Source organism: Pygoscelis adeliae, unplaced genomic scaffold, assembly GCF_000699105.1.
Source record: "Pygoscelis adeliae isolate BGI_AS28 unplaced genomic scaffold, ASM69910v1 Scaffold186, whole genome shotgun sequence".
Taxonomy (NCBI): Eukaryota; Metazoa; Chordata; class Aves; order Sphenisciformes; family Spheniscidae; genus Pygoscelis; species Pygoscelis adeliae.
Window position 1 is genome coordinate 1,908,198 of NW_008825071.1, and position 19,969 is coordinate 1,928,166.

General features: G+C 36.3%; 1 protein-coding gene across 1 annotated transcript in view; it reads left to right on the forward strand.

The window, feature by feature from the left end:
* The window catches only part of PRPF4B (pre-mRNA processing factor 4B), a 21,465-nt gene extending 3,756 nt beyond the window's left edge, over nt 1–17,709 (forward strand). Inside the window, exons 3-15 of the mRNA XM_009326525.1 lie at nt 1,536–1,709; nt 1,977–2,132; nt 2,875–2,956; nt 5,553–5,763; nt 8,275–8,348; nt 9,788–9,878; nt 10,257–10,404; nt 11,668–11,805; nt 13,000–13,153; nt 14,134–14,248; nt 14,761–14,912; nt 15,389–15,475; nt 16,167–17,709. Coding sequence (XP_009324800.1) covers nt 1,536–1,709; nt 1,977–2,132; nt 2,875–2,956; nt 5,553–5,763; nt 8,275–8,348; nt 9,788–9,878; nt 10,257–10,404; nt 11,668–11,805; nt 13,000–13,153; nt 14,134–14,248; nt 14,761–14,912; nt 15,389–15,475; nt 16,167–16,370 — 1,786 coding nt within the window. The 3' untranslated portion in view covers nt 16,371–17,709. The remainder of the gene's footprint in view (nt 1–1,535; nt 1,710–1,976; nt 2,133–2,874; nt 2,957–5,552; nt 5,764–8,274; nt 8,349–9,787; nt 9,879–10,256; nt 10,405–11,667; nt 11,806–12,999; nt 13,154–14,133; nt 14,249–14,760; nt 14,913–15,388; nt 15,476–16,166) is intronic.
* The last annotated feature ends 2,260 nt before the right edge of the window (nt 17,710–19,969 follow it).

The window sequence follows — 19,969 nt, forward strand, 5'->3', positions numbered from 1 at the left end:
CATCCTGAACTAACTCCAACTATGTTGGAGTTTTAACTACCTGTAATTACTCAGGCTGCCAGAGAATTTCAGGAGCTTTAATGAACATTTTTGATGAAAAATTCCCAGTAATTTTATTTTCCGTGTTTGTTTCCAGTGTTCTAATCCTGTAAGATACTCCTCAGGTCTTTGAAGTTACTCATTATATGATGTTACTATGAATTCTTAATCGGCTTCTACTTTTTATCTCATACCTGTGATCCCTGAACTGATTTATTTTTTTATAGATATTTTGATTGGGTTTTGGCAGTACAACCACTTTGTTAGCCAGGAAACCCGGAACTGTCAGTTCATCCTGTGACTCTTTTTGTAATATTGTTCACAAGAACATAACGTAAATTAAATGGGTTAAAGGGATCAGCCTGCTCCCGCATTTGAGTCTACAGTAATTTCTTGTAGAAACTGCCAATACTTCTGCATGTGCGTAAATTTTCCTTCTGTCCCACTGTTTACTATTTTGCATCAGTTCTGTATGCCTGGTCGTTATACGTAGCTAAGGTAACTGAAGCTGATATAACAGTCTCAAAGCAAACAAAAAAACTGTTACAGAATGGGTGGAATTAATCTTTCAGACCCAAGAGATTTTGTTCACTGATGAGATAACACCTGAAATAACTTGTCCCAATTTGATCTAAAAAAAAAAAGAAAAAATAAAAAAAAGGAGGGGGAAAAAAAGAAATAAAGTAGCAACATTTTCTTTGAACAATGATGTGGAAATATTTTCCAAGAATTTCTGTTGCAGCCTCATTAGAATAGTTGTTAAACATTTTTAACTTCTATCCTTTCCAATTTTTGATTGAAGTCTTGCTGTTGTGGAATACAATTAAGCTTTTTAATGTAGTTGTCCCATCAAGGATTTTTTATCTTGAATAATTGTGAATCTGTATAGACAAGAATGAACAAATTTTGAATTGTATGTAGTGTCAAACTTGAATTATTTTTTAATTTGAGAGGGGTTAGTTTACATGTTAATTAAGAATTCTGGGTTTCAGCTGCTGTATTAGAATGTGTGAAATGTTGAAGCCGTCCAGTTCTAGTGCCCAAATTGAAATAGACTTTGAAGTCATTGCTGTGGAGTAGTGTGGTCCTAGATTTCAATACTGTGTTGTAAAGTTGCTGAGAAAATTCTCAATAATTAGTTTTTGGGTTTTATTTATTGTTTAAATGCTGTTTCTGATAGACATGAAAACAGGCCACTATTTCTGTAAGACCGAAACACAAGCTTTGTTTTAAAACTCTTAGCTTTGTGGTAGTAAATAACAAGCTCTGTTTCCAGAGTTATCCTGAACGAGACCTATGTATGGGCACATTATTTCCCAGAGTGGGGAGAGACACAGAGGAAGGGCAGCCAGCATACTTATCCATCCCTCCCTCAGAAGCCCATCTGGTGGTCCCTCACCTGCAGTAAGATTTTAAAGTGAGCTTTTAGAGGGAATTGTGATTTTTGTTTTCAGCTTGCTCCTGATTTTACTGCCATTCTCTTCCTCTATTTTAAGAACGCGCACCAGAGATGATATTTTGTCTAGACGTGAAAGGTCAAAAGATGTTAGCCCACCCAGTAGATGGTCCCCATCCAGAAGAAGGTCTCGGTCCCCCATTAGAAGGAGGTCTCGTTCACCCCTTCGACGTAGCCGATCTCCAAGAAGGCGGAGTAGGTCTCCTCGGAGGAGGTAAAGACACGCTGCGTTTTTTAATATATTTTGTAAAATATTACTAAAAGAATAAAGATTGCTATCTGATGTGTAAAAAGACGATGCATTTTTTGTCCACATTTATATATGCTAGCATAGTTGAATGCATTTTGTCCTCCATGAATTCGTTTGTTTTATTACTTGGAGTCGTTATGTACCTTTATGTTTTATGAATAGATTTTCTTCCTTTTCTTCAAAAAACCAAACCAAAACCCCCAAAACCCAAACCCCTTTTATTGTTACCAGGGATAGAGGCCGAAGAAGTAGATCTCGCCTTCGAAGGAGGTCCAGGTCACGTGGTGGCCATAGACGCAGGAGCAGAAGCAAAGTTAAAGAAGACAAATTTAAAGGTAGTCTTTCTGAGGGTATGAAAGCTGAACAGGAGTCTTCATCGGATGAAAAGTAAGAATTAATTTCTAACTTGCACTGATTATCTAAAAATACAGATCCACTGATACAGAGAATGAACTGACATTTGTCTTCATGGTGTAGGTTTTGTGTTGTCACCTAAAACCTTAATCATGTTTTAGTACTTGTGATCTTGTCAATTTACTGTTGGGATGATCTGGAAAACTTTGGAGTATGCAAGAAATACCAAGACCTGTTGGCTAGTGGGACAACAGACCTGAGGGGATGATACCTTGCTCGGTTTCTAAATTCAACTTGATCAGTATGTTGTGAAAATACTTGGTCTGTTTCCTCAAGCTTATTGCTTGAGGAAAAACTGTAACAGCTGAAAGGATTAATTGCTATCTGCAAATTGTTTTTATATTTGCTAAATATCTACTTAATCCAATTGCACAAGAGTATGCATTCTTAATCAAATTATCAAGGAAGAATGATGCTGGCATGAAAATGAACAAGGTTTTTTTGTGTTTTTTCTCTTTAAAAGCAGCTACTGTTAATTGTTTGCAGTTAAAAATGGAATACTCAAAGTCCCAATGAGATACCAAAACATAAGTTTTCTCTGTAAGGAGATGTAATATACACACTGGGATTTAACACACCTTTGCTTTCTGAGTCAGTTGAACAGCTATTGTTTAATATATTGTGTGCTTTCTATGCCAAAGAACTGCATTTGGTAAAATTCAGTAGATAAGATTATGTTTATGATGTTATATAAAAAGTAATTATATTTTTATAGTCTCGAAGACTTTGATTTGGAAGAAGAGGATGAGGAAGCAGAGATAAGACAAAGAAGATTACAGCGGCAAGCAATTGTTCAGGTAGACGTTTATATTATCATGTGGGTTACAGAAACTAATTTTATGCTTTTACTATAAAATTGTGATAAAGGAAGGCTCTTAGCCTATTACTACATTATGATAGTAATTACTGTTACTACATTTTCTCCAGTTAATTTATTGTAAATGTTAGTTAAACTTTACACTTCTGTTGCAACAGCATTGTTTTTAAGACTGAAGCAACTCTTCTGTGAGGCATTTTTGTGCTACGGTTAAACATTCTCTGACAGTCCTATGACATGTTAAAAATGTTCTTCAATTATCTTAATCTGTAGGTGTCCTGGTTTCAGCTGGGATAGAGTTAATTTCCTTCCTAGTAGCTGGTACAGTGCTGTGTTTTGGATTTAGGATGAGAATAATGTTGATAACACACCGATGTTTTAGTTGTTGCTAAGTACTAGTCAAGGACTTTTCAGCTTCTCATGCCCTGCCAGTGAGAAGCTGGGAGGGGGCACAGCCAGGACAGCTGACCCAAACTGGCCAAAGGGATATTCCATACCATGTGATGTCATGCTCAGTATATAAACCGGGGGGGAGTTGGCCAGGGGGGCAGTGACTGCTGCTCGGGAACTGGCTGGGCATCGGTCGGCGGGTGGTGAGCAATTGCATCATGCATCACTTGCTTTGTATTTTCTTTTATTATTGTTGTTGTTATTATTACTATTTTATTTCAATTACTAAACTGTTCTTATCTCAACCCACAAGTTTTCTCACTTTTAGTCTTCTGATTCTCTCCCCCATCCCACCGGCTTCTCCCAAGTAACTGGCGAAAGGACGAGAGGAAATGGCCTCAAGTTGCGCCAGGGGAGGTTTAGATTGGATGTAAGGAAAAATTTCTTTACTGAAAGAGTAGTTAAACATTGGAACAGGCTGCCCAGGGAAGTGGTTGAGTCACCATCCCTGAAGTATTTAAAAGGCGGGGAGATGAGGCGCTTAGGGACATGGTTTAGTGGGCATGGTGTTGTTGGGTTGATGGTTGGACTCGATGATCTTGGAGGTCTCTTCCAACCTTTAATGATTCTATGATTCTATGATTCTATAGAATCATTAAGGTTGGAGAAGACCTCTAAGATCATCGAGTCCAACCGTCAACCCAACACCACCATGCCCACTTCATTACAGTAACTTTTCATCCCTGGGTAGTTAAGATAATGCTGTTGGTATTTCTTGGGAATATTGTTTTGGTTTTGTCTAAGGTTAATAAGTAAGCAATTTAAGAATATCATCCAGAGATCTTCCCCAAGACTGGATAGTTATGAGTGGCAGGGTGAGTGGGATAGCATGGGCAAGTACCTAGAACAGTAGGTTTTCTTCGTAGCTGTATCATTGGTATCATAATGTCAATATAGCATTAAGTTGCATACCGATTAACCTAACTGGTCAGTTTGTTTCAAGTAGGAGTTGTCCTTGTCCATTTCCAAAACTTCATAAGCCACTGACATGGGTTCCCTCTTCATGAAAGTAGATAATGTATTCGGTTACACGTGTGAGTTCCCGTAAACTTCTTATTCCTGGTGAGAAGGTAACAGTAGTGACAGGTAATATGTGATCGAGACCCCTGAAAGGGAGCTGTGGCCAAAGAGGATGTAATTGTACAGCACAAGTCAGGTATCTTTTTTTAAAGTTGGGATTTGGCACACAGTTAGAACATACTAAGCAAAATGCTGTAGCATATTTACTTAATATTTAGTTATAAAAACACAGTTATAATGTGCTGTTTATTTTAAGCAGCACTAAAAATACTGTTCATCGTTTTGACTTCTGTGCAAAGCCCATTGGAAAATCCTTCAGAACTATGAGTGAGCAAAACCATATGAAGTAAATTATTTTTAAAGGCCGGTTACACCTGTTGTTGGTCCGTGCAGGAAGCAAATTTCAGAGCTTCACTCCCTAAATGGGAAACCTCTGCTTGTATTACTGAATAGTTCTACCTTGATAACTGAGTGGTATCAGCATTTATTCAGTTTGATTTTTAACTTTTGGGAGAGGACGTGACGTTTGTATCATTTCATACTACTTGAGTTAAAAAAAAAATTTGTAAAGTCTTGAGCTTTTTAATGCATCTGAAATTTTTCAACAAGAATGAATGAATAAACAGAATTTCCAATTCAAATAAAAAACCTGAATCTAAAAACTACTTTTCTGTACCGTTATACTAATAAAAATGGAAAAGATTCTGGGATGTAAGATACAAGATCATTGATTTTTCCTTAAAGACTTTATTTCACTACTTGTGTGCCAGAATGGTTTAGTAATAAATCTATTGGTACTGACGTTTTGTCACGCACCACAAAATAGTTAATCATCAATAAAAATCACTTTTTACAGAAATGTAAAAGCCTAAAGGACACACGTGAATTTTTCAGTCGTCTTTTATGGTCTGGGCTGTGGTGCATGGTAGCAAAATGTGTTTTCAAAGGCTGCATCCCATTCTGCAAATAATCTGTTGCCATTAGAGATGTAGGTGATTATGAAAGCAAAGATTAAGGTTTAGCACAAACCATTGAAAAAATGAGTATAAAAATGTTTAAATTGTATAAGCTGTGATGGTGAGATTAATAATTAAATTTCTTTTTAGAAATACAAAGGCCAGACAGAAGACAGTAATATATCTGTACCATCTGAACCAAGCAGTCCTCAAAGTAGTACGCGTAGTCGCTCAAATTCGCCAGACGACATCCTAGAAAGAGTAGCTGCTGATGTTAAGGAGTACGAACGGGAAAATGTGGACACATTTGAGGCATCAGTAAAAGCCAAGCACAACCTCATGACAGTTGAACAGAACAATGGTAAGAATCTGAAATCTCACTGTATAGTGCACTTTATGAAAGCTCAACTCTTAAGTGGAGCACTTCAGAAGAGACATTTTGCTTAGTTTCCTTACAGGCTTCCAGACTTAGAAGTAGATTGACTTTTTGGACAGAATTTGAGAATGTTTCCACAAATATTATGGTACTTATAACATTAAAATAAAGCTTGCTAGTTAAGGAGGATGACATGAATGGAACATGCTCTCTATACTTCTAAAAACTCTTAACACAATTCATGCTATAAATTTGGAAGAGCAAGTAATGGTGTCTGTCTTTATAGTTAAGAATCAACCTTTTTAACTTCCAAAATTTTTCTTCTCACTTATGCATGTTGTTTCCTTAGAAGCTTAATATAGTCCTAGTCTTTATTTTGGGGTGGGTTGGAAACCATGCCCGTTTTGTCCCTTTTTTTGGCCAAAGCCACTGTGTTAGAAGAATATAGGTGGGTCTGTAGTAATTTAGAACAATTAAATCTTCTGAGAGTCATTGCTAGTAAGTCCATTTTGGTGGCATAACTTCTTGCTGAAGAAATGGCTATTTCCTCCTCTTGGTCCCTGCACATAATCTGTTGTACAGCAATACTGAAATGAAATACATCTTGATAGAAAACCTGCCTTATGCGGCAAAAGGAACACGGAGCATCTCCCAGTGCACCCTGTAATACTGAAAATCTGCTGCTTTTTTTTTTTTTTTTTTGTCTTTTGAAAGTGAATTACTTTCAAAATTATCGTCCAAGTAGTCAAAAGGTGTGACTAGTTGCTGTGTGGACACACTTGAGCTAGTTTTAACTACTTCAGTTTCTCTTTACAGTTTAATTGCAACAGCGTGGTGTTTAACAAGGGCTGTGAAACCTGCCCCATCCCTCAGGAAACGGTTGGACAGTTAGCTTGTATTTCATGTCATGCGCTAGATGTATCCTTGGGGGTTAAATACGCTATGTTCTAGAGGGTGCTTCTCTCTGGGACTGGTGTACTGCTCTGTAGTTTGTCCCGGTGTTCCCTTGAGCAGTATGTTTTCAGGTTGTTCTCCTGCAACGTAGGTGGAAAGAACTATCTTGTGCACTTTTCCTTTATTTGCATACCACAAGTTTAGACTTGGTCTTATGTGAGGTTTATGTCAAGTTTAGACTTAGTCTTCTTATTAACAGACAATATCTCTTTCCTTTTTTGTCAGAGGCATGTACTGCTTTCTAATTTTGTCCACTAAAGTATATGAAAATATAACTGTTAACTACATAGCCATTTTTAAGGTCTGAAAAAGGTTTGTTTTTAAAAACAGATCAGTTACACTCAAATCTGGGAATTTTCACCTATTGGTAGGATTCTGGGTTGGAGGTGGCTATAACAACAGATGGAAGCAGCGGATCATCTTTCTCTGTAAAAGCCATTTTTTTTATTTATATCCTGACCTCAGGATAGTAAGTTGCTAAGGAACTAGTTAATAACTCATTGTAGCCCAGTGCAAGTGTGAGTTACTGGAACTAAAAAGAAAATTTGAGGAAGTTGCTGGAAGGGTCTGTATCTTGAAACAATGGTGTAACCTGTCTCCCCATAGTGTCAGGTGACAGGTCTGTACCTTGAAACAATGGTGGCAGCATGATGGATGAGAGTTTTTGATGCTGCCAGAAGATTTCAGTCTAGTTATTCTGTATGAAAGCGGTTGGCTATATGCATCACGAGACCTGAAGCATCTGAGGCTAACAGTTTATTTTTCTCCCTTGCTTAATACCCGAAAGGGAGTGTCTGTGACTTACCGTGGTCGTGAAGGGATGTTACCATAATGTGTTTTATGAAATAGTTTGAAGTTCACTTGCTTTCGCTAACGTGTACTTAATTTATATTTCTTTGCTTTTATCTTATCAACCAAGTAAAATGTCTTTGGGACTTTAAAGATCATTAAAAGGTGAAAAAGGGATAATCTTGCCTACATTAAAAATGTTTCCCTTAAATATAATAGTTAATGTTGTCTTTGACTAAAAGCTGTACACGCGGTCCTTTTTGATAGGGTTGAAGAAAACATTTTCCAAAGAAACAGCTTCTGGGCTTTATAACTTTGGTTTTTAGTAAAATGCCTTGTGGTTAGCAGAAAAGCCTGAACTTGTATATTGAAAGCATGTTTGTATTTTTTTTTATATATATACAGCCGGTCACTTTATATTTCTTTTTATACATGTATGTAGTCATTATCTGTAGGGATCATGTAAGTATGTACTTTTGCTTTCTGCTGTGTGAATTATTTGAAAGCTATTATACTTAATTTTTCCAGGAGGTGTAAATTTTTGAGTGCTTTGAAGAACTCGTGTAATCTGGGTTCTGTATTTCTAGAATGTAAATTGGTATTTGCTGGAAGCATTAGTAGAGCTACCTGTTTGCCAGCATACTTACTGATCTTAGGTTGTATTGTAAAGATACCAAGTCACGAATTATTCTGGTAACAGAGTTTTTAGTTTGTTGTCTTTTTCATGTTGAGTAACCTAAATTTCATTTTAAGGTTCAGCTCAGAAGAAACTGCTAGCTCCCGATATGTTCACAGAATCGGATGATATGTTCGCTGCATACTTTGATGTAGGTAATTCTTGGAGACGAAATGTATGATTTTTTTTTTTGCTTGATTTTTGTTAAGAGAGTTACTGTCACTTGAGGTTTGTGGGAACTTTGATTTGTAAAAGCATGTGTAGCTGACTGAATAATATGTTCTGAGTCTTTTGATCAGCCAAGGCAGACGAAGTAGTTCGTAATTAATATTTCAGTGAAAGAAAACCTGCTGAAATTAAGGGGGAGTTTTACCAGAGTAAGCAATTAGGGAATTCACCTGTTGTTTGAATAGGACCTATAACAGCACACAGTAATAAACTTACTTATAAGTTACGCTTTATGTTAATGTTACCATGCTGCACTGTTCTAAATATGTGCTTTTTTCAGAGATTCACGTATGGTTAATTAAAAAGTGTCTGTGTAAGATATCTTAATTTGCTAATGATGCTGTGTTGGAGTGATGTGGTGGCTTGGGGTTTTTTTTGCATGAAGAGATGCATTTCCTGTTTTTACTTTTGCACTATGCCAGCAGCTTTTCTCTAAATGTGCTGAAGTGCCCTTGGCAGTCCAGTGACTGGTTTTGAGACTTTACTTGCTTTTGTCTGTAAATCTACCCCATTGTTGCTGATGCACAGCACTGCGAAATAAGTCACGACAACAACTTTCTTCTTAACTTAGACATTCTCCAGTTAATCTTGGTTTATGGCAGACATAATCTATTAGTTACGACAGAAGCGTTGATGACAAAAGGCTGCCATGGTGTCACTCTAGAACCACTGGTAATAATAATAAAATTAAAAAAAAAAAAACCTTTGACCTGGAAAAAGATAAATACTTGAAGGGGGGGGGGGGGGCTTTTAAAATTTGAAAGTTAGAAGTAGGGATTTAAATGGCTTGTGTGTGAGCAGTTCTCCCTTCCAGAAACTGTTGTTCAACTGAAGATATTCTTTACTACTCATAGATTTGAATTTGTGATAATATATTAACCATTCTGTTAAGAGATGTCAACAGTAGTAATTTTATGATCGTAAGTATAATAGTATGAAATCTGTGAAATGGCATTGAATGAAAAGAAATTCAAGGCTTAAACAGTTACATTTTCCCTGCAAATCGCTAAACTTTATTACTAAAAACATACTGTAAGTAAAAAGTCATATTCACATGGTCCAAAATGTGCATTCTAACGTGACTTGCATAAATCTCTTGTGGGTATTAATTGAAACTTTGCCCATTTATGTTTAATAATAGTTCTACTGGCTGTTCCCATCCTCTTTCCTTGCATCAGTCTTTAGATACTGGTATGTAAATAGCATTTTGTTTTCAGTAGTTTCTCTCTGCTACAAGATAAGTGTGTTTGTACTGTGGGAGAGGAACAGTGTTTTGGTAGGAAAAAAGGGCTTTTGGTAAGTAAACATCAAGGAAAAACATAGAGCATGCAAGCAAAGCTGTTACTTTTCTTTTTATTTCAGAGTGCTCGTCTAAGGGCTGCTGGGTTTGGAAAAGACTTCAAAGAAAACCCCAATCTCAGGGATAACTGGACTGACGCAGAAGGCTATTACCGTAAGTTGTATTTCGTGATTTGCAAGGACAGCTTAGAATGAGGGTGCTGAATGGCAAAGATCCTCTCGTAAAAAGTACTGAAACGTTATTCTAATGTAAACGTACCACAGTGCCCTCACTGAGCGTCTAATGTCAGGGATGAAATGAGCATGCAGGTTTTAACCTCAGTTTTGAAAAGACTCCAGGCTTGCAGAATCACAGTTTGTTCCCCATAATTTCCACAAAGCTGGGTGATATAAAACGTCGTACACTATGGAATTAAGTGATTATACCATTTATCCTGTTTTTCCGAATTATACGGAATGGTTTATTTTTCATTAAAAGTTTCATTATGTATGTCACTCATAACTCTTAAAACTGCTTGATTTTATCCTTCAGGTGTTAATATAGGTGAAGTTCTAGATAAACGTTACAATGTCTATGGTTACACTGGTCAGGGAGTCTTCAGTAACGTAGTGCGAGCCAGGGACATGGCGAGAGCAAACCAAGAAGTAGCGGTTAAAATCATCAGGAACAATGAACTTATGTAAGTAATGTTTTTGTTTAATAATATTAAAGCATATGTAACAGTTGGAAGTTTTTCATGATGTGATTTGAATCTCCCTTTGTTTCAAGTGAAGTAACAGATTACAGCTGTGATTCCTGCCTTTTCTGCTAATATGAGCCAGATAATGGGAAGCGCTTGAGGACTATGTATCCACACTTCTTTACAGCTATCACAGGAGAAGGGTACTTGCATTTTCATCAGGCACTTTCTCATTTGCAAAACTGCAGGGAACAGTGGTAACAAGAAAGGAGGTTACAGTTAATTATGAGGCCTGCCCGGCCCTAAAAATTTTTGAGATGGGAGTTGTGGACTGTAAAAAATTTTGTTTTGATGGACCAAATCGATTTGGCAGGCTATGGGTTGGATTCTAATAGGTCATCTGCAACTTACAAAAAGACCTCTGTACGTTAATTATTTTTGTATGTTCTCTATGTGTTTGCATATATATAAGATATATAAAAAGGGATGGGACTCTCCTTGTTGAAATAAAAAAAAATTGAGGTCTTTCAGAATGAGTGAACATTAACGAATATGATCTATTAAACTACGATGTGTGAGGACTTGTCTATGATATTCATTTTCAGTATCTGCTGCAGTATTTCTACAGTCTTGTATTATGTCCTCTTCCATTAAAGACAACTTAAATGAAAATTTTCTCCGTGCATTTTACCTTGGAAGTTTTAAAAGTTGTCTTGCTGTGTGTATAACTGGGTTATTTTGAGTTATATGAATAGGTATCTAGAAAAGTTTAAAGAAAAAAAAAAGGGGGGGGGTGAGAAGCTATTTCAGTTTGGTATATCATCTAGATAATCAGTTTGGGTGTGTACTTGACTTTATAGTCAGTTTAGCTTAAAACTTTTTTTAAATAATGTACATGGTTAAGTACTGCTTTTTTAAAAAGTAAACTTCTCAAGCGAGTGCCGTTTGAAACGGAAGTGTCGTACTACAGGAGGAAATCTAATTTTAGCTTTACATGCAGCCAGGAAGGAGGGGGAAAGGATAAGTAGGTTACAAAGGCACAGTGAAAATCAAAGAATTAAACAAACTTACCCAATGTGTAGACACTGACAGCAAACCACTGTTGTGATTTTTTTTTTTTTTATCCCATGGTACATTAAGTAATGAATGACAAGACACTTCTCATTTTGTGATAACTATAACCGCACAAGCGAATGTCTAGATTTAAGAAAAGTATTAGAATTTCACTGATTTTGTTTTCTAATCATATTTCTTTGTTTTCAGGCAAAAAACTGGCCTAAAAGAACTGGAATTTTTGAAGAAGCTCAATGATGCAGATCCTGATGACAAGTTTCATTGTCTACGGTTGTTCAGGCATTTCTACCACAAACAACATCTCTGTCTGGTATTTGAGCCGCTCAGGTAAGATGACAAATGCTAGACGTTCTCTGTAAGAAGTAAAGTACTGCTGAGTGATCTTTACCTTTCTTGTTTTGGCTATTGTTCTGATACCTTGTTCTATAGCCAAGATACAAGAATGCAAGGAATTAAAAAAAAAAAAAAAAATCTGGAAGCACAAATCCACAGACTACTGAACTATTTCTGATTTACGTAAGAGTGTCATTGTGAACTTTCTGCCTGGACAATATGTGAAACAAAATAATGTATTATTAAAGATGGTTCATCTCACCAGTGCTGCTCTTAATGATTTTGTGTGTGTCACAATATTTTTATTAGGTTTTGTAATTCTTTATTTTAAGAGTTTGGATTGAGAAGGTATTCCCAGAGAGGTTCAGCAAATGCTCTATATTCTGTGAAGAGTACATATATAACAGCAGTTTAAGGAAGCAAATTGTTACAGTGCTTTCTTTGCATGATCACTTTTTCTTTAAATAATTGGGTCTTTTGACAGGTTAATTGCAGCGACTGTTTTACGATAGATCTGGATATATTAATTGCCTCAGTTCCTATTCCTGCTTAGAGACATCGGTTTTCTGTGTATGTCATATTTTAACTTTTTCCCATATTTGAGGTGAAGATAAGTTAAATGCTGAAGCAATGCAAATTTTATGAAATTACTATTATATTTTCATCAATAAGCCATACCACAAATTACTTGCTTGTGCTGCCCTATCTCTTTATAACACACTAGTACATTATTTATGTGCAGTGATGTTCTTGTCCTGGAATTGTGGTATTTTTATCTGCCGATCGGAAAATCACCTCCTCAACTTGTATCTTTTGCGTACTTCCTTTTTTATTTATTTCTTCAGAAAACAAGTACAAAGGCGGCACAGTTGTTAAGAAAATGCTGTTCATGTGCAAATAAATCCTCTCAAATTAATCTTGATTAAAAATGTGTTCTGAACTAAGTAAGTCCAGTCTAGTAAGTAATTATAACAGTATAGGATAGATCTGATTGACCAGCATTTTTGTTTCATTGCTGCAGCTAACGGAGCGGTATGTATGTTAAGTTGAATGCTGCTTTTCTCCAAAAATGTCTAAAGCTAACTGGTTTCTTTGAGTTGTCTTACAGTTTAAGAGGCCACTATATTTTTCTTTGTTAAGCTCTTTTCTATTCTTTCTCTCTCTCTCTCCCTTTCTTTCTTCTAATAGTATGAATTTACGAGAGGTGTTGAAAAAGTACGGGAAAGATGTTGGACTCCATATTAAAGCTGTGCGTTCCTACAGCCAGCAGTTGTTCCTGGCTTTAAAACTTCTTAAAAGATGCAATATCCTACATGCAGATATTAAACCAGATAATATTTTGGTAAGTAATAAATAATTGAAACTTATTTTGCACAGTCTTACAGTGTGAAATTAAGTATTTGAAATGAATATCATTCTGTTAATTTAGGTGAAGTCGAAACTTACTTTAACTGAAAATGTTAAGGGTTCATGTTTTGATATAAAATGCTATCATGGTATAAATAGTAAGAAAGAAACACAATACAGCATCTAAATAAAATCTTTTATTTAGTACAGTCTTTCTCAAACAAACCTGCCTCCACTTGTATCTTTCTAAAAAGCAGATCTTCCAAAGTAAGACAGTATGTATCCTTTCTTAGGAGAAATCTTGGGACTTTTTCTGTCAGTAGTTGAAAAATGTTCTTGCTTTCTGCAAAATGGAAGTAGGTTGTTTGAGTCTGGATGGAGATTTTGTTTATGTGAATGAGATAATGGGGAAAAGTCCTCAATGCCCCTTTTCTTTGGTCTTTTCTGTTTCCATTAAACATTCTGGTTAGCAGAGAGTGAGAGCTACATCAGAGGAATCAAGCATTTTTCCATTGGTTTTCCCTGTGACAAACTCCAGATTTTTATTTTATTTAAAATGTTCTCTTCTTGCCATCACAGCAGTAAAATTTACTGTGTAAGCATGAGATACGTGAATAATATGCTGTTTTATGAGTGGTACTCCGGATACTGGAGTTGGAAGTCTAAACTGATACGATTTCAGTATCTGGAATGAAATCCAGGTCCAGCAAGAATATTTTGGTAAGGGAAAAGCACGTGAAACTGACCTTCTTTGTATTTTGTAGGATCTGAAGACATTAACCATCACTTCCAATTTAAGAAGGTTTTACAGTTTCCTTAGAATACAGAGAGGAAGGATTGAAATATGGGAAGAACTTCTCATTTAAAGGCTGAATGTTTTTCTTATCTCCGACTTAAATGTGTTGTTACTTTCACAGTGCTTTTGGTAATTCTGTCTACAAATAGTGCTAATGGTTATTTATGTTTAACTTTCAGGTGAATGAGTCTAAAACGATATTAAAGCTTTGCGATTTTGGATCAGCTTCGCATGTTGCAGATAATGACATCACACCGTATCTAGTTAGTAGATTTTATCGAGCTCCAGAAATCAGTAAGTACATTTGGATTGGCTACACGTATCTTAACAGTAGCAGGATATACTGGTGCTAGCAAAGAGAATTTGACTTGAATTTACTCTCTGTTTGGTCTTAGCAAAACATCACTCTGGAAATATGATGGCAGTCAAAAATTCAGACTTTGAAAGCATGCTTGTGTGACTCTTCATGTATGTTGGTGGTCAGCTCAGTGAGGACAGGGAGAAGTCATTCTGATTGGTTATAGTTATGTGTTAATTTAGAGGTATTGTTCTGACTTCTTGTTTTTTACTAACCTAATTCATGCTGATTAGTTTGGGTGTTAGGTAAAAACCTCCCTTTCTAAAATAGGGATACTGTAAAAGTTAAAAGGCTTGCATCCTTCTTTTCTTTTGTGGTGACTTCTTATTCCTAAGAGGAGGAGCACCAATACAGTTTACGAATCAGAATTTTTTCATCTGTCTGGCTTTGTGATATTATATCGTTTAATGCTGCCTTTATGGAATTAACTGGAATTGCTCTGTTTCAGTTATAGGAAAAATCTATGACTATGGTATAGATATGTGGTCTGTAGGCTGCACATTATATGAACTTTATACAGGAAAAATACTCTTTCCTGGCAAAACCAATAACCACATGTTGAAACTAGCCATGGATCTCAAAGGAAAGATGCCAAACAAGGTAAGCAAAATAAGCGTATGATTTTTAATTAATATCTGAAACGGCTGTAACGAACAGTAGAACATACTTTCTTTTTTCTCTCTGAATTCTGTTTCTTATCATATACATCTTCTCTTAACAGCAAGTAAATAGCAGACATCGCTCTGACTGTATAATTTGTATTGATTTAAAATCTTATGAAGTGAAGGTATACAGCTTCTTTTTCATAGACTAAGTATAAAGTGAAAGCAGAAACCTTCTATGCACTGACCTGAAAAAAAATACGTAAGTCAATGGAAGATACTGTGTCCTTTTTCAACTGGTTTGAACTGTATTTTTTTATTCAGTCTAGACATTTCTTACTGTGCTTTTGATATATTTTTCATTACTGTTAAATTATTCATGTTGCAATAAGTTAATAGACATGGATGCTAATTGTGGAACTTGTAAGACACAGAGAACTTGCCTGAAACTCTTGCCTCTCCCTCATTTTCCAGATGATTCGAAAAGGTGTGTTCAAAGATCAGCATTTTGATCAAAATCTCAACTTTATGTATATAGAAGTAGATAAAGTGACAGAAAGGGTAAGTCCTTAATGTGTCGACTAACCTATTACTTTTTTCCAAGCTTTCCTGCTAGTATGGTCTTTCAAGCGTGTCTTGACATCTTAATTAAAAATAAGATTTTTATAAACTATTAGAATGTCCTTTTGCAGCAGTTTGGACAGGTTACGTAGTTATAAACTGGCAACAGAGATTTTCCTACAATGTAGGAGCGCGTTTAAGAGAAATCTCAAGTTTAATCTTGATACAGGGTACCTCCACGTAATCTATCCTTAAATTACTAATAAGAGAAGTTCTGCCTTCATTTTAGAGAAGGATGTCCAACTTCAGTATGATGTACTTAACGTCGTAGGAGGTCACTGTTACTTTCGGTATCATTTTAACGTAGTATATTTATCAAGAATCACAGAATTAGCGGTCGGATACGGGAACTTCCCACGTGGAATTTCGATGTTCTCGGTTAACCGGCATGTTAGGTTCACATATGCACCTGCTGTGGGCGAAAGATGCAGCCTGGCCTACCCCTGACAGCGTTATTTCCACTCTCGTCCCTTGCCCGCGTGAGGATTTATGAGGCCATATGATGAGGAAGGGCATTGCCCATCAGGCACGAGAGAACCCTGCAGAAAAGTTGCTGCTGAAGCTCTGTAAAAGGGGTAGGGCGTTTGTGCATCACTTCTGTTCTACAAGGTTGCCATTTTTGTATTCGTAGGAGAAAGTTACTGTTATGAGCACCATTAATCCAACCAAGGACCTGTTGGCAGACTTGATTGGGTGCCAACGACTCCCTGAAGACCAGCGTAAAAAAGTACACCAGCTAAAGGACTTGTTGGACCAGATTCTAATGTTAGACCCAGCCAAACGGATTAGCATCAACCAGGCTCTGCAGCACGCCTTCATCCAGGAAAAAATTTAAACCAGACGAAGAAGTTCAAAGGGTTTGAGTAATTAAGATACAAAGACTGAAGAAATTTCACAGCAGTTATTAATGTATATAAACATAAATATTTCCCCTGCAAAGTTGAGGAAGAAATGATACATTTGAATTAACATCAAGGCTGATATTTCTTTTAGAAATGTTAGAGTAATTCTGTTTTGTGTCTTATGTGAAAATTTTCACTGTAGAACTGTTTTAATTGCCAAGACTGCACAGAAGTACAATGCTAATGTATATGGTTGCAGTTCGTATATATTATAAAAAAAAAAAAGCATCTGTTATAAAAAAAAAAAAGAAAGGAAAAAAAAAAGAGCAGTAATACTGGGTGGTTGATTTGTTTTTAGCAGACTTGGCTTCATTTTTGTCTTTAAAAAATGGCCAGCATAAATGCTGTTTATATTCACATTTTCCTAGGTGTGTGTGTGCAGGCCACAGCAGCATGCCCTTGGTGTAGTCAGTGCCGAAGGGGGTCTGTTCCTTCTTGAGCCTGCCCGCAGGGATGGTCTCCTCTTTTAAAGCAGGTTGTGTACAACTTTCAGTACACTGAAGGTAAGCTAACCCATCAACATCACCGGTGTTTAAGCTGTTATTTTACTGGAACAACTGACAAATGAGAGACAATAGCGTTGTGGCAGAATTCCCTGCATGTTTGATAAATGATCTTGTTTTATTTTCTGGCATTGCAACCGTGGCATAGTTACAGCTTCTGTTCTGTTCATCACATTTAAAATTTTGAGAGTGCGCACTTGATGGATAGAGCGCCTTCAGTGTACTGTTTCTTATTACTTTAATTTTTTTTTAATCAACTTGCTATAGACTTTGTATACATTTTGTTAAATACAATTCACTATGACATAGAACCAATACTTACAGAAGAGTTTTCATTTAGTAATTACATATGTTGGGATCTCATTCGAAAGACCTTATATCTAAAGGATAGATAGACGACATAATGAAATTTTTAACTATTTGTATGTCATTTTGAAAGTGTACTGCTTTATGCTAAAAGTGTTTCATTTGTTCATTGTTTTCATTATTTGTGATCATGTTGTCTTTCAATACAGGCATAAACCTTCCACTCTTGAACAAAGCAGCTGCTTTTTAAAAGCGGTAATTGCTTCTTTACCTTTTATTTCTTTTGTAAATGAAGCTTTTCTTTAAGAAATGTGACTTTAAAGTGTTGTCTCTTGCATAAAACAGTTGACACTTACTTATTGTAAAGTGAAGATTGTTCTGCTGCATGTAAAGTGGACCATGCAGATTTCTGTATGTTTTCAGTATGCATCATTAGATAATAAAGTCTTTTGTGAACAAGGCATTTGTAGCCATTTTTAAAAGAATCTGTCTTCAGTGATGGTAAATCAGGTAATTCGTAAGAACCACCCCTGCATTTCCTATTAATCATTTAATTAAAGGGATTATTAAACGTTATGATCTTTGGGAGAGCTGTAGGCTATGTTAATTAGATCTATAATTATCAGTGCTTAAACAAAAACAAAGCAAAAAAACTCTACAGATAATGTCTGTCTGCTTTCATTGTAATGAAATTATTCCTGTAGGACGTGGGATTAAATTCAGGCTTTAACTAATGTTTGTGCTGTTTTTCTCACTTTTCCTTTTGATGGTGCTGAAAGAGAAAAAGGAAAGCGAGTCACAGGCCACTCAACGCCTACTCCATGGGTCTGATTTGCTGAGACACCAACTTCACCTTCCTAACAAGGTTATTTCTGACAGCATGTGTAGATAAACATTTAGCAACAAGTTAAAACAGCTTGAAACATTTGAGTTGGTTATACAGCGTGAGGAAACCAGAATCAAACTTTTCAGGTCCATACTGCTGTTTTAATGTTCTCTTTGACAATATTAAGAAGTTCGTCTTTTCATTTTTATTAACGTATCCTGAAAAGCTGTGAAAACCCCACTGGTTTCACGGACTTTATAATACTTCTTTGAACTAAGAAGGGTTTTTGTGTCCATCTAGGTACATAATGGCAACAATCATGCACTCTTAGTGCACTCAAGAATGGAAAAATGACACAAAGCAGTCATTCTGCTGGTGGGGAATACCCCACCGAGGAGATGTAATGAACTAACTACGAAAACAAGCAGGAGATGGGTGGTTTTGTATGCCTATTTGGAACCTTCAACCTGTCTCTTCTCAATTTATATTGTAAAATTCTTAATAAAAAAATAATCTCTCCTTATTTCCACATACTAAGGTATCTTGTTCATACAGAAAACTAAAAAAAAGAGCTTTTACGTTTAATGAAATACTAGTTGCTTGCTAGTTAAATACAGAAAGTAACTTGCACTTTTACAGCGTAGGCAGCACTTCTGAGAGCAATTTTACACAGACGTAGTAATAGCTTATTCTTTCTGTTGCTTTGTACTTTATTCTTAAAATAGGAATATAAAACAATGAAATGAGTTGGTGATACAGAAACAAAGCAGTAGAAAAGATGCCCCTTAATGCCTACAGAACTGTTTTAAGCTATTCTGGAGAAGCATAAAGTTGCTCGTTTACTTGTTCTTTGTGTTGTAGGTGCAGCTCAAAAGAAGATGATGGCTACCAGAAGACATGAACAAAGGTTTCTGTCCTATAAAAGATACGAAAAATACTCTTCGCGTAGTTCTGTCTTAATCTTTTGGTTTCCAGCGTTCCAATTCAGAATTGATTAACACTGCTGCAGTACTGATAATTCCTGAAACATACTTAACTGTATTAGAACTTGTTACATAAATGTGTGTGTTTCGTTTCTGGTTGAAGAGCTTTTTTTTTGGGGGGGTGTGTGTGATTAAACGTAGCGAAATAAGCATTACTGTTTAAATGCAATTTTCTTAAAATGGTAGAATGATCAGTACAAAACCTATGAAATTTAGGAAAAAATCAGCCATTATATTTGGTTAAAACGTGTGTTTTAACTTGTAAATATTTAAGCAGGTGATGCACTTTTTTCTTTAACTTCAGCAGGTTCATTATTTATTTTAAGTTCTGTCAAACTTTATTGTTGATACGGGGACTAGCTGAGGGGGGTTATTCAAAACAAGTGTATTTCAGTCCTCCATCCAGTATCAGCTTCAGCTGATACTTGTTGTTGGCAACAACAGAAAACCCTTAGTTCTGGCTTCAAAAGCCTCTGGAATTGAGGACTTCCCCGGCACTGTTAAGGAACCTCTCCAGTTTTAGGCAATACCCGTCCCAGTGGCCTGTGGTCTCTGAGGAGAGCAGAGTAGCTGCTAGTGCCGCCGCAGCCAGCTGAATTCCCGTGGTTGCATCTTGTGGCAAAGGGAACAGCTGTGCAACAGAGTTTTCTTGTTGAACTATTTCCCAGCTGACCTGAGAGGGAGGATAATTTACCTTTTCCTCTTCTACTTGAAGATGTAATTTGTATCTTCACCTGAGAAGTTTGAGGTCTGTATGAGTTCACATACAGAAAGTTTGGCTAAATCCGCTGTGCTGATTTCCGTTTCCTTCTCCCTCGTGGTGACAAGGAGCTTTGCATTTAACATACTTAGTTTGCCAAGCGTTCAGAAAAAACAAGATACCAGCCCTATATGCAGTTAGAATGTGTCTTTAT